General features: G+C 41.3%; 1 protein-coding gene across 5 annotated transcripts in view; it reads left to right on the top strand.

Moving 5' to 3' along the window:
* The window catches only part of col16a1 (collagen, type XVI, alpha 1), a 79,370-nt gene that overhangs the window by 40,327 nt on the left and 25,577 nt on the right, over positions 1–13,466 (top strand). For 2 of the 5 annotated variants that reach the window (XM_082521470.1, XM_082521467.1), the window contains exons 10-31: positions 2,516–2,551; positions 2,645–2,695; positions 2,969–3,001; positions 3,173–3,217; positions 4,787–4,825; positions 4,942–5,004; positions 5,907–5,951; positions 6,040–6,135; positions 6,428–6,466; positions 7,255–7,299; positions 7,425–7,460; positions 7,558–7,680; positions 8,373–8,408; positions 8,816–8,851; positions 9,073–9,198; positions 9,453–9,497; positions 9,877–9,912; positions 9,999–10,052; positions 11,033–11,083; positions 11,170–11,313; positions 12,333–12,368; positions 13,251–13,358. In XM_082521470.1, coding sequence (XP_082377596.1) covers positions 2,516–2,551; positions 2,645–2,695; positions 2,969–3,001; positions 3,173–3,217; positions 4,787–4,825; positions 4,942–5,004; positions 5,907–5,951; positions 6,040–6,135; positions 6,428–6,466; positions 7,255–7,299; positions 7,425–7,460; positions 7,558–7,680; positions 8,373–8,408; positions 8,816–8,851; positions 9,073–9,198; positions 9,453–9,497; positions 9,877–9,912; positions 9,999–10,052; positions 11,033–11,083; positions 11,170–11,313; positions 12,333–12,368; positions 13,251–13,358 — 1,323 coding nt within the window. The remainder of the gene's footprint in view (positions 1–2,515; positions 2,552–2,644; positions 2,696–2,968; positions 3,002–3,172; positions 3,218–4,786; positions 4,826–4,941; positions 5,005–5,906; positions 5,952–6,039; positions 6,136–6,427; positions 6,467–7,254; positions 7,300–7,424; positions 7,461–7,557; positions 7,681–8,372; positions 8,409–8,815; positions 8,852–9,072; positions 9,199–9,452; positions 9,498–9,876; positions 9,913–9,998; positions 10,053–11,032; positions 11,084–11,169; positions 11,314–12,332; positions 12,369–13,250; positions 13,359–13,466) is intronic. The other 3 variants (XM_082521469.1, XM_082521468.1, XM_082521471.1) reach the window with 3 other exon arrangements.

The raw sequence follows: 13,466 nt of genomic DNA, 5'->3' as shown, positions 1-13,466 counted from the left end.
TTAGCCAATTGCACAGTGCACCCTCCATACCATCAGAGATGCAGGTTTTTGAACTTAGGGCTGGTAACAAGCCAGATCCTCTTTAGTCCTGAGGCCTACTGGATGGGCATAGATGTCCATGTTTTCCAAAACCAATTTAAAATAGGGGTTTTTCTCAGCTTAAAACAGATTCCCACTTTGACTTAGTCCATTTCAAATGATCTGTGGCCCAGAAAAGATGGCAGTGTTTCTGGGTGATGTTTACATATGGCTTCTTCTTCATATGTTAGAGCCTGAACCTGCATTTGTGGATGGCACAGTGAACTGTGTTCACAGACAAAATTGGGCCTGTTTGTAATACAGAGCCACCTGAGTACCCAAAGATCCTGACCATCTAATTTTGTTTTTCGGCCCTGTGCACAGAGATTTCTACAAATTCTCTGAATCTTTTGATGATATTAAGTAAGTACGTAAGTAAGTAAAGTTTATTTATATAGCACCTTTCAGAGACATATGTCACAAAGTGCTTTACAAGGTAAAAACATAATACAGTCATAAAATACATCATAAAAACCCTGGTCTAATTAAAAGCTTTTTGAAATAAAAATGTATTTAGCTGCTTTTTGAAGGTCTGAGTCCAAACCCCATAGAAATAGGGGAAGTGCATTCCACAGTCTGGGTGCAACAGCTTGGAAAGATCGGTCCCCTCGGGTTTTAAAACGAGTGTGGGGGACCACTAAAAGGTTTTGGTTTGATGACCTCAGGTTACGAGTGGAGGTATGTGCACGAATCAGATCAGCAATGTAGGGGGGGGGGGGGGGGGGGGGGCTATATTACATACAATTTTATGCGGAGGAGCATTATTCTGAAATCATTCCACAATTTGCTGAAGCAGCTTTCTGCTATTGGTGAACCTCTGTGCATTTTACATGTGAGAAACTCTGCCAATTTCAGTTTCTCAGTTTAAACATGTGATATATTTTCTGTTCTGTTGTGACAAAATGAGGCTTCATGAGCTTTCCAAATCACTGCATCCTATTTAGTATTTACATTTCATATTTCACACTGCTAACACATTTAGCTTCTACATGGTATAGAGCCTAGTGTACATTCTCATTCTCATTACATAGTGAGCTGATAACAGTAGCTTTCCACCACATAACAAGCAACGGGCATGCTAATTTTCATTTAAGTTGCATTTTTAGCTAAAAGCTAGCCATTGCAGTTTTTGAGCTGAACTTTCTCAACTAGCCACATCTACAGAGATGTCCTTAGCCTGCATGTGCATCTTCAAAATGTGAAGTAGCACCTAGCAAACACTTGATATCAAACCTGCACACAATAAAGTGTGAATACTTCCACAATGCAAAAGCTGTCCTCTCTGCCAACATGTTAGCTGACTGACTGACACAGGATTGGACCCATTCCACAAGCACACAGCTGCATGCCAAGTAGTTGGAGGGAGGCAGACACATTGCAGATGCGTCAGGGATTTTCTTTTTTTCCCCTCCCTCAACAAACAAAAGAAACATTTTAACAGTATTTGGTTGCTTATTTGCGAAACGAAGCTAAAAAAAAATCCAGCAACTTCAATTAGGGAAATTGCCTTTGCCATTAAAAGTATAGAAATGCCAATGCGGAGCATAGTATACATGCCAAAGCTTTGATTTCAAAGTTTTGGATTTGACAGCAAATCCAGCAAAGTGATGTGAATTAAAGCGATATTCAGTAGTACATTTTGCTCTTACACTTTTCTTTCCAACTTTGAGAAATGTGGAGAACAAACAACAAAAAGCAGGCTGCTGACGGTTTAAGTAGATGTATAAGAGGTCTTGACTAAGCCCACAGTCACAGAAGAGAGCTTGGAAAGAGTGACTCGTCACTGCAGCTGGTCTAGCCAGCCATTGATAGATTTGTAGCTGCTAAGAGTGAGCGAGTGAGTGCGTGAGGGTGGAAAAACAAAAAAGGGAAGAAAAAAAAGAGAGAAGTGGGAGAATTACACATTGTCTCTGTGCTGTTACAGCCCTCTTCACAGCACAGTCACAGCTTCAGCTTATATGCAAACCTTCTGTTAATATGAAGGCAAGGCTCCCAGAAACACAGGACTGGGGATTTGGCTTTAATTACTCGCTTCTGCTAAAAATGCTTCAGTTATTTATAATGGTAATCCTTATTTTCCTATGCATGTGCCTGTGAGTGTGCACGCGAGTGTTTGTGCGCAGGCGTGTGTGTACCCTCCTGTGATGAGCAGCTGGTCTGCTCACTCCTGTGCTGAGGGAATCAGACATTCCTATTGATCTCCATCTCCCATGGGAGGTGTGTGTGTGTTTGTGTGTGTGTGTACACGTGTGTGTCCACCTCTGCTTCCCTTTGACTGCATACTGTAGAGCAGAATTCGATTTGTTTTTGTGCAACAGTGCCACTGCCAGGGGACAAATTGAACTGCAACGTTCATGTCTTATTCAGGCACACAGCAGGTCCTTCAGTGGATGTTAAACTCATATAATAATAAATCTCTGTTTCTCTGTGTCTGTAGTGTGGGGGGTGTTTACTCCTGAATAGGGAAGAAAATGTAAGGATCTCTGATCTTTACTTTCTCTTTCTTTCTATTTAAAGTGGTATAAAATCAGGCTGGTGGGTAACTGAGCGTTTTTGTGTTTTGCAGGTTGTAAACTTTGGCGGGGTTGCTGGGGTGAAAGGTGAAAAAGGGGACCGGGTGAGTATGAAGGATTACAACAAAGAATACTGACATTCATTTTGGGGGAGGGGGCGTAGTAAGACTAATATCAGAGGTATGAGCAATACAATCGCTTGTGCCTGGACATGTCTGCTTCGGCGCTTTGATATTGCTGTAGTCCAATACGATGTAGGCTGTTGACCAATTACCATCTAGGTGGTACGCATTGTTCGGTGCTCACTGATTCTATTCATCACCCACATCATTGTTCATTGCCATCATTGTTCTTTCTCTACCTCTCTCTATTTTCAGGGTGATGACTGTTCTGGCTCCCATTCAGGTCCAGTAAGTTACTTTTCCATTGTGTGTCACACTCACCCCACGCCACGCTTTGTGGAAAGGCATTGTTTTTTGGGTTGGTCCTTTTAGTTATTTGGCATGCAGTGCAGTGAGCCTGAAATTTTGGCCAATAGTGGTCTGTGATTATACATGCCAACCAAGTGTCTCTAACCTCAGTGCACAGAAGGACCCAAGGGGCAGAAGGGAGAGAAAGGCGAGTCGGTGAGTGCCAATACTGCCAAGGTTACAGCAGCACCTTCCACTGCCCTGCTAACCCCCTAGCTGTTTAGTTTGAGCTTTATTTGAAACCTCATTTTCCAGCATCCTTTTCCCAGTATTAATTATGCAGTGGGAATGATGGTGTGCTTTGTATGTTTATTTACTTGGTGAGTGACTCACCGAATTTGCATGAAAGTATATATGCAGGGCTTGGTTTCTCAAAGGATAGATTTGACTGGTTTAAAGAGTTAGATCAGCTTTAAATTTTATCCTCGATTGCTCTGAAGCAGGTCAGACCCATCAATCCATTTTCTACCGCTTAGTTGGCTTTGTGTCAAGGGGGCAGTATTCTAATCAGAATCGCCCAGACCTCCCTTCTCCACGGCCACTGCCTCCACCTCTCATAGAGATATAGAAAGGCATTACCAAGCCAGCTGAAAGACATAATCTCTCCATCTTGTCCCAGGTCTGCCCTGGGGTTTCCTCCTGGGTGGTCATGCCTGAAATCCAGGCGGCATCCTGGCCAGATGCCTGAACCACCTGGACCGGTTCCTTTCAATGCAGAGGAGAAGTGGCTCTATTTTGAGCAGCCCCCCAGGATGACTGAGTTCCTCACCCCTCCTCCGAGGTTGAGGCCAGGAACCCCCGTAGGAAACTAATTTCTGACATTTGTCTCTCACTCTTGACATTTGTGGGCTCACTCTTTCGGTCACTAGCCGCAATTCGTGGCCACATGTGAATGAAGAAAGTTAGAGCGTTGCACAAACATAAAGACTGACTTGACCGCCTACCTTTAGGCTAGCAAACCTTAAGACTCAGACTATCAGCAGCACCCAACAGGGCAGAAGAGAATAAAATAAAACCGGGTGTATTTCAGGTTTAAGAAACATAAACACTAGTAACCCTACTTTTACATTTATTCACACATATGTTGCCAGTGCCTTCTCTGCAAATCACATCATGAATTCACGAGATTAGGCAGGAAGTAGACTGTTTCATTCTGATCTGATGTCACATTTTCCACTGATTATCTCTCAAAAAGCACAATTTTTTTTTCTTCTTAGTTCCATCTGTGTTACTTGGTTGGGTGTGATCACTCAGTCAGGACTTTTTTTTTTTATGTTGTTGTTGAGAAGTCTTAATTGATCCAATATTTATTACAACACATTCCTGCTTAAGATAGTCAAGGTCTAACGTGTTTTGTGCAGCAGATGAAGAATTGGAATTAGTTTGATCTAATCCATCCACAAAATCCATCTTTGCTTTGTGAAACCAACCCCGGGGTCTCTGTTTCTATATTAAATTTAGATTCTCAGCAATGAGTTGCGTCTGATTAATATGCAGCATGTAAAGCCATTCGGACTGCTGCTCTATAATGTGCTCCTGTTTCTCAAGTTGTTTGTTTGTGTGTGTCCAAATGGGGCATATGGCCCCTGCTGGTAGCCCTTACCGGTTGCCAACTGGTCACTGTGGTGTTGTTTTGCTATGCTCCAGTGGTGTGTGTGGCTGTTTAGAGTTTCTTTAGAGCCAGGTCATTGATCTGGGCCTTGTCTCCATTCACTCTCTCCACAGGCGACCCCTGCCAACTGGGGCGAAGCAGCTGGGTACAAGGTGAAGAGCTTAAGAAACTTTTGGTGATGAATAATAAAGATATGACTTTTTAATGATCATCTAATTAAAGTCTAACCTCTTGCTTTTTCATTCCTCACCCCCCTCTGATTCTCCAGGGAGACAAAGGTCAGAAGGGTGAGAGGGGTCCACAGGGTCTGACAGGCACCCCAGGAAAGGATGTAGGTGTTTTTGTGTTTGTTGGTTTTACTTCTTTTTGCTTTCAAATTAGAGCGTTAGATTCAACCAAAGTACCTTTCAGGCTTGAAATTTAGAGTTTAGCTTTCAATCTACATTTCAATAGCACAAACATGAGTGCACACTCACAAACATACTAATTCATTCACGCACATCCACTTATGCAGCCACTTTTATCAAGCTGGAGCGGATATTCAGTAAACTCATACGGTATTACTATTTAAGCTCAGGCGCCCCTTGATATTTATTCCCCCCTCCTCTCTCTCTCCCATTGCGTTAAGTCGGCCTGTTAATGCCTGTTAGATTAGGCTAGAGCAACAAAGCTTGCACAATCAATGCTGCCTCATTGACTGTGCTGTTCGTCTCTCACACAGGCGGGCGTCTATTCAGGAAGACTTAAACCTTTTAATCTTCCCTGTTCAGTGCAGTGATCCTGTAGACGCATGAAAAGTTTTGAGGAACAAATTACGACATGTGTGTGCTCTGAGATATTCCCCTGGTTTCAGCGTCAGGCGCGCACTCACACTCACGTTCACCGGGCTAAGTGCTTGTTGTGGCCAGATGGATTTGGTGGAGGATAGATTTTCTTAAGTCTCCCATCCATCTGACATTGTGAATATGAATGTGCTGTTGATGTGACTTGAATCAGACAAGGAGAAAATATTACGTATGCACCACTGAAGACGATACATCTTACAGTCTCTACATTTCTCCCGTTTTTTTTCTTATTTCTCAGACGAGGAACATCAGACAAATGGGGGAAAACAAGTGTCTTTAACAATTTATGAAGATATTTTGAAGATAAATTTCAACACAGTTTGTTTGATTATTTGGAGTTGGCACTGATGATGGCAATTCTCCTTTTTTGTCTGTCACCTTTTCCCAGGGTCGAGCGGGATCGGTCTGTGTGGTCGGCCCCAAGGGACAGAAGGTCTGTCTGCATCACGTCTACAATTAACCTGTCACATTCTTGCAGTCCAGTTTGCATTTAATAGATATGTTTTGAAATTGTTTCCCAGGGTGTCCCTGGTATGGTAGGTCCGGAAGGATTGGCAGGAGAGCCGGGAAGGCCGGGACTTCCAGGCCTACCAGGGGTCGGAAAACCAGGTCCTCCAGTGAGTGCGCTTTTTAATTAAAGAACTGGTCACAGAAAGCAGAAGAATGATATACACAATTACTGGACAATGTCCTTGCACTGATTATCTTAATGTCCTTATCCTCATTTTAGAAATGGCTTCTATTTGACCAAAGTGTGTGTTTCTTTGTGGGGGGGTTAGCCACAGCTCTCAAAAATACATGGCAGGATGTGGCAGAATGCTTTCTTTTGATCAGATTGCTCCTGATTAAAGTCTAAAAGCATCTTAGGATGGCATTTTAAAAGATTCATTTCCTTTTTTTCCTTCCCAGGGCCCTCCTGGTGAACCCAGCGGTGCAAAAGGAGAAAAGGTAAACTTACATTTTGACTTATGATTGTTATAATAATGCTCTTAGGCATATTATAATAAAGATGTCCTTTTTGCTTTAATATATGAAGCATTCAAGGCCATGGCACTCGAGTGCCTTTGTATCTCGGAAGGTACCACTGCAGCTACTATTACCATTAGCATTAGCATTCACTAACTTGAAAAAGATATGTGCATATATTTGTTAAGAAGATACTTGTTAAGAAGGGAGGAGGATTGTTAGTAAGGAGTTTGAAAAGCTGAGAGTAACTTAAAGTTGTTGAAAAAACTAAACAAATAAGTACTAGTTAGCTAACTAAATAGTTCAAATAGTTAGCTAAAAGTAAGGTATAAATGTTTAACTAAAAAGAACAAATATCAAAAATGTGTGACATATCTACCTAATTAATAAATGAACAGTTGAAACAGTTGAAAGTTAATATACAGATAGTTGAAATGGCGACTTTTTAAGCAAGCGATATAAAAGTTTGCTTAAATTAATGGACAAACAACTGAAATGGTTGAAACCATGATACCTGACTAAGTATCATGGCGTTAAATAGGCTAGTTAGCAGAAAAGTAATTGAAAATGCAATGTTTTTTGCAACGTAATAATGTAAATGCAGTGGTTTTGAGGATACTCAAGGTCCTGTCCCACTGTAAATGCTTATTGCAAATCCTGCTTGCAAGTTGTTAGTTGATTGTTTGCACATCAAGAACCAGCAAAGGCAAAAAGAAATGTCTTATTACTAAAAAAAAAAGCTTTCTGTAAAACAGCTGTTGTATTTACAGGGCGATAAAGGAACTTCTGGAGAAGATGGATTCCCTGGAGAACCAGTGAGAGACTTTTTTAAACATCGATTAGTATTCTGTAATGTATGGATGGGCTTCCAGGTTATGGACATGATTTGAACTTTGATCCGATATGTCAGTGTTTGAATGAGATTGTGCTGTTTTCAAAGGGTCCAAGAGGACCACCTGGATATAAAGGAGAGAAGGTATATCTTGTAAACACTATATTTAATCTCTATATGCATTTTGTCTGAGTTCTCTCTCATCATCACATTGTACGTCTAACTTGCGTTAAATCTTCAGGGTGACCCATGCGAAGTGTGTCCAGTGCTGCCTGCAGACATAGGCAACAAAGTGGCTTTGCAAGGGAAACCTGGCCCTAAAGGAGAGCCCGGATTACCAGGGATAGGAGAGAGAGGACCGTCTGTAAGTAGCGCGCTTGACCGGAATGTCATCTGCGCCTGACCGGAATGTTAAGTTTGCCATTTTTTTACGATCTTGCTACATTTCTTTGTTATGGAGTTGTAGACACGGTCAGAGTTGTAGCTGACAATTGAACCTTGAGCACACTTTTTTTTTTTTTTTGATAACGCATATTTTTTTATTTTTCTTATCATTCAGAGGGAAAGTGTGGCATTTATGTCTACCTTGGGCTTTTATTTGCCCTTGTAATTCTCACAGTATTGCAGCAGCTCAAGGGGAGAAGGCGTGATATGCTGTCAAAAGTTTATCCTCCAAGGCAAAGGGCTTTTTCTTAATGTAATCTTAACTCGTCTCTCTGTTTCTCTAGTGAGTCAGGACTCGGCACCCTGTGCATTGTGTTTCTCTTTCTGTTCATTCCGCATCTTCCCACTTACCCCAGCAGGTGAAATAGAGAATGATTTGTGGTGGGGGAAAAAAGAATATAAATCTCAAGCCTTATGAGATTCACTGTGCAACGATTTCCAATAGTGCCAGTATCCATCTGTCATACCTGGTTAGGGCAGAAGGAGAACGAGGTAGAGCAGCAGAGAGGGAGAGGGGAGATATGACCTTACTCTCACAAAGTTGAACTAACATTCTTGCTTCTAGATAATTCCTGTTCTTCCCACCTCTTCCCTTTTCTCTGTATTTAACAGGGTCTTCGAGGTGCAGATGGCAAGGAAGGACGGAAGGTATTGAGCCCCCCCCCCCCCCCCCCCCCCCCCCATGCATTTACAGCTTATGGTTCATTCATATTCTGTGGAAGCGTGGCCTATTCATCTGCATTCCTACACATTCAGATATGCTAACATCAGCACTGTAGACGACTCCCTCCTAAAGCAGAAGCAAGCCAACCAGCAGTACAGACGAAAGTCAGCGCGCACACACTTTCAACACTCCTTCACATGGCTATCTAAGTGGGTCGATTCCCAATGCATGTATGTGCAGGACTGACATACTCCCATATCTGCCTAATTGTTATAGCCAGAATGCTTCCAATGCCATGCTGAGACATGACATGACAAAGCAAGCCTGCTTGTCAGGATGCGCTCGGTCTAATATGCCTTCTTGACTGTTGTCTTTTTGTATGTTTTGGCAGGGAGAACCAGGATCTGATGGTACCAAAGGTGAAAAGGTCAGCTCTGTGTCTTTTTTATGTTTGAGGCTAAACAGTTACCTGTTTCCACAAGTCTTGCAGCACCAGAATGTTTCTAACCTTATTAATGTGATTTCTTTTTTTCCATGACTGGCAACTTGTTTGACCGGGTCAAAGAACCAAATGAGTCTGTTCTGATTATTCGTTCAAGGCAGTCTGTGACCCACTCTGAACTTCCCTGCTCCGTCTGTGTGTTTTAGGGAGAGTCGTGTTCTGCGTGCCCCACTCTCGGAGAGTTTTCTAACTCTGTCCCCGGTGTCATGACCCAAACCCAACAGCAAAAAGGCGAGAAGGGAGAAGCTGGAATTGGGCAGAAAGGAGAGAGGGTAAGCTTGTTTACGAGGGATTAATGTGATTCTGGTGATCAATAGGAAGCAAATTGCACACAAAGTTAAAAACAACAACCAAAAAAAGACTTTGGACCTACTAAGGGGAAGCAGTGATATTTAAACTGAGTGGATAATTGGGTTGTTTGACTATACTCCTATTGGTGATTTTGTTACTATATTTGCTCGCATGTGTGTGCATTGATAAGTACCTTAATTAAAATGATATATTGTCCACTTTTTCTCCTACACAGGGGCAGCCGGGAGATGTAGGGCCGGCTGGTCTTAGAGGAGAGCAGGTAAGTCGCACAAAAAGAAACATGAACAGTGTAGGTGACCTCAATAGCAGACAAGGCTTACATAAAGGGAACTCACTCAGTAGGTTTCTGAGTGAAGCTCTTAATAGACTTCATGAGGAAGATAATCACAGCAGTGCACTAATTTTAGTGCCCCAGACTGTTTGCCATTGGGATTTTCCCCAGTGGGAAACTTATTAGTGAAGAGCTTAGGTAGTCAAAAGCCAATTTTTTATTTCTTATTTATTTTTTATTTTTTTAGATGGCTGCCTGTAGGGTCTGTACTATCAAATGTGAATTACCAATTGAAAAGACCCATCCATTTTTATTAATTCTTAAAATTTAGATTGTGATTTTTTTTTTTTCTTCCACTCCACTGCAGGGTAATCCAGGCAGCAGAGGAGCTGATGGAAAGACCGTAAGTTCAGATTCAGTTCTTTTTAAACATCATTTTTTGGATGACATCCCGATTTACTGAAATCATAAAATGTGCCCACGAGACAGGGAAAACCTGGATCAAGGGGACCAAGTGGCAAGGATGGACAGAAAGGTGAAAAGGTAGGAAAATATGTCAAAAGGTTTTGGATCCCTTTTGATGGCCAAGATTTAAAAACCAGACTTATCTTTTTATTCAATATAATCCAAAGTGAGTGACTGAGCCCATTAACCCATCAGGAAAGTGTTTACAGAGGTTAATACAGAAAGTATAGACTCTTCTGCATTGGCTTAATCTTTCCACCTCAGAAGATTAGAAGATTAATGTTTTCTCCTGTCTATGTGTACCACTTTGGTGCTTTTCCTAGCTCTCTTAAGTAACACCTTGGTACTCTTTTTAGTTTGTTGAATTAACACGTTTGCACCCTTTCTATCTCGTCACATTAACACGTTTGTACTTTCTCAAGCTCACCAAAGTAACACCCTGGTACTCTTTTTGGCTCACTAACACAACATTACCACACTTTTCATCTTGCTAAATTAAAACCCCAGTACCCCTGCTAGCATGCTAAAATAGCACATGAAATTGACATGAAAGCTCTAGTGGTGATAATAACTGCCAAGAATATGAAAATATATACTAAATATAAATATGTACTTCCCACAATCTAATGAGCGAGAACTGTGCCCTAACCTGTGAATGTTTAGCATGAGTTAAATGTAATACATCACAGCTGCAGAAGTTAGCGATTTAGATTAAAAGTAGCATTAGCATATAAACTCCCAATGTTTCCTGGCACAAGATAAGAGTATGGAATCTTCATTCTCTATGTTCACCATCCAAGTTTGTTAATGTCAGCATGCATGCTATTAAAAGAAGAACGACACTATATTCCATGTCTCCTACTGAGACAAAAAACCTTTCAAGTCTACCTTCCAAGCTTTGTATCTCATAAAAAATATCTCAAGTTCTACTTTAACAAGTGGTATTGTTTTCAGCTAGAGGTTCTTCACTCCGAAATCCTCTCCATTTCTTACTACTGAGTGTTTTATATGTTATGTTATTCCAAGGTTTTTAAATTTTTACGTTTATACATTCTAAGGGAGAACAAGGGCAGCCTGGTGTTAGTTCTCCGGGCCAAAAGGGTGAGAAGGTAAGTGCGGATGTATTTGTTGGTTTTGTATCCTTTAATATTTTTATTATGCAAACTCATCTTGTTGACTCCCTTGCTTTCCCTAGGGCGAGTGTGGTGTGTGTGAATCATCAGAGGTTGGCCGGATACCTGCTAATATCAAAATGCCAGTGGGAGCAAAAGGCAGTCAAGGTGAACCAGGCCCTCAGGGGCCACCAGGACCTCCAGGTCTTGGGGCTGAAGGCAAACAGGTGCGTATCCATCACACTGATTCGAAGCATCTTTTTGGAATCCAAAAACAGCTTCACCTTAGATTATTCTAATATGTTCATGTATGGTTGTCTTCTTTTCAGTTAGGAAAAAATTACAGAAATGGTGCAGCGTATTTTACTGTATTGCTGCTAAAATAACTGTATCTCAAAGAAACATGTAGATGGAAGTGCTAATGACAGGGTAGCACCTTTTAAGACCTTCTTGGCTTTGCTTGTAGAGAGCACAACGGTATGAAAGAAGGAATAAAATATTTATTTATATAGTGGCAAATCACAACAGCAGTTGCTTCAGGGTGCTTTATATTTTTAAGGTAAAGCCCCGACAGAGAAAACCCAACAATCAGATGACCCCCTTATGAGCAAGAACTTGGCGACAGTGGGACAGAAAAACTCCCTTTTAACAGAACGAAACCTCTATAAATCCTTAAAAAGAAACAATGCCACTTGGCTAAATTAGCATGTAACAGTGACATAGCTTGCAACCAAACCCAAGAACAAACAAAAATGGAAACAGCACTGCACACACCATTACTTCCATAAGTGATCTTCATCAGAATTAGTAACTCAAATCGCATTATGCAAATTCCAAAAAACCAATGCAGCTTCTTTCCGATCCTTGCAGAGTAAAAAGGATTAAGCATTATCTTGATGAGTGAGACTTTTAAGGTACTGAAAGATTGTGCCTCAAGGGTGCGTCAACCCATAATACTTATTGTACAAATCGGCTATACAGCAAATCTCCTCTTACCACAGAAGTGCTACTAAGTATAATAAATCTCTTTTGGCTTGTGTCATCCCCCCAATTACATGCTGTTTGCTTCTGTGGTTAGCTCTGTGTCAACAGTTTTTATTTTATCTGAATGGATAGAGGCTCCCACAGTATTTGCAGATGACTGCACATGTGTTTTGAAAGTGCACGTGCATGTTTGTGTTTCTACCTGTGTGCATGCATTTTTTTTTACATTTTTACATCCTCTTTTTTTTTTTTTACTTTACAGGGCCCATCAGGGCTGCCTGGTGCCAAAGGAGAAAAGGTAAATTACTCAGTAATGTCTCCTATGGTTTGACCTAGTAAGTTAAGAAATTAAACCCCACATATGAAATCTACAACCATTCTGTGACATTTACCCAGTGCCCACATAACCAAAGCAGTATGCTGACAAAATGAGACTATTTGGAGTTTTTGGTGGCCTTTAGAGGCAGCCAGGCGTTCTCACATAAGCACAGGCCGAGGATGTCTGGAGGAATCCCACGCCGCGTATTAAATATTGTGCTTATTTTAGATCACAGAATCCATGTGCTGGAACATTCGCATCACTTTACCTATAAAACCGAGAAATAAATCTCCCAATAACAGAGCCAAGCTGCCTTAAATTACCTTGAAAGTCATCCACAGGAATCACTCTGCTTCAACTTCAAAGTGAAGGAAGATAGTTACTGGAATACTGAGATTGATTTTTTTTCCCCACATAAACATAGATCAGACAAAAATACTGGCCTGGTTGATGTTGGGGAGGGAATTCTTAGCTACCCTGTGGAGCTGCCTTGTAAATACTCAAAGGTTTCCAATTAGTGTAAAACTGCATTGTGGGTATTGGTGGCATCCACCATACGTGTACATTTTCTTTCTCATAAGATCGCAAAACCTTTTTAATTAATATCATGCATTATTCACGTCTGTGTTTGCTCACTAGAAATCTTCTTCTCCACTACCTTTGATGATACAATTCATGCTGCAGCCAGCTGTCAATAAGTATCATAGCATGAAACCATCAGAAAGGTTGCATCACTCACAGTCTTTTAGTTGTTCTTGGTGGAAAAAAAAAAGAAGCCTGCCTAGAATTCATTTTGAGCATTGTGCACACTAAATACAGGTCACTGCCTCTCCTTTTAACAATGAATTTCAATTTAACCAGGGTGAGCAAGGAGATCGAGGAGAGAATGGATTAGATGGAGCTACTGGAGCCCCAGGACTGCCTGGAGACCATGGTCGGGATGGCCAACGGGGCTTGAAGGGAGAAAAGGTAGTTTAGCATTCCTGGACCTTTACCTTCCATCCTCTGATGCCAGTGCCAGTATAAAATGTGTCAGTCGTGTCTCTGTACCTTAGAGATCTAATTTGTTTTTTTTAA

Source organism: Aulonocara stuartgranti (assembly GCF_965226115.1).
Source record: "Aulonocara stuartgranti genome assembly, chromosome: 22".
NCBI classification, from domain to species: Eukaryota; Metazoa; Chordata; class Actinopteri; order Cichliformes; family Cichlidae; genus Aulonocara; species Aulonocara stuartgranti.
This window is presented reverse-complemented; position numbering and strand designations above follow the sequence as displayed.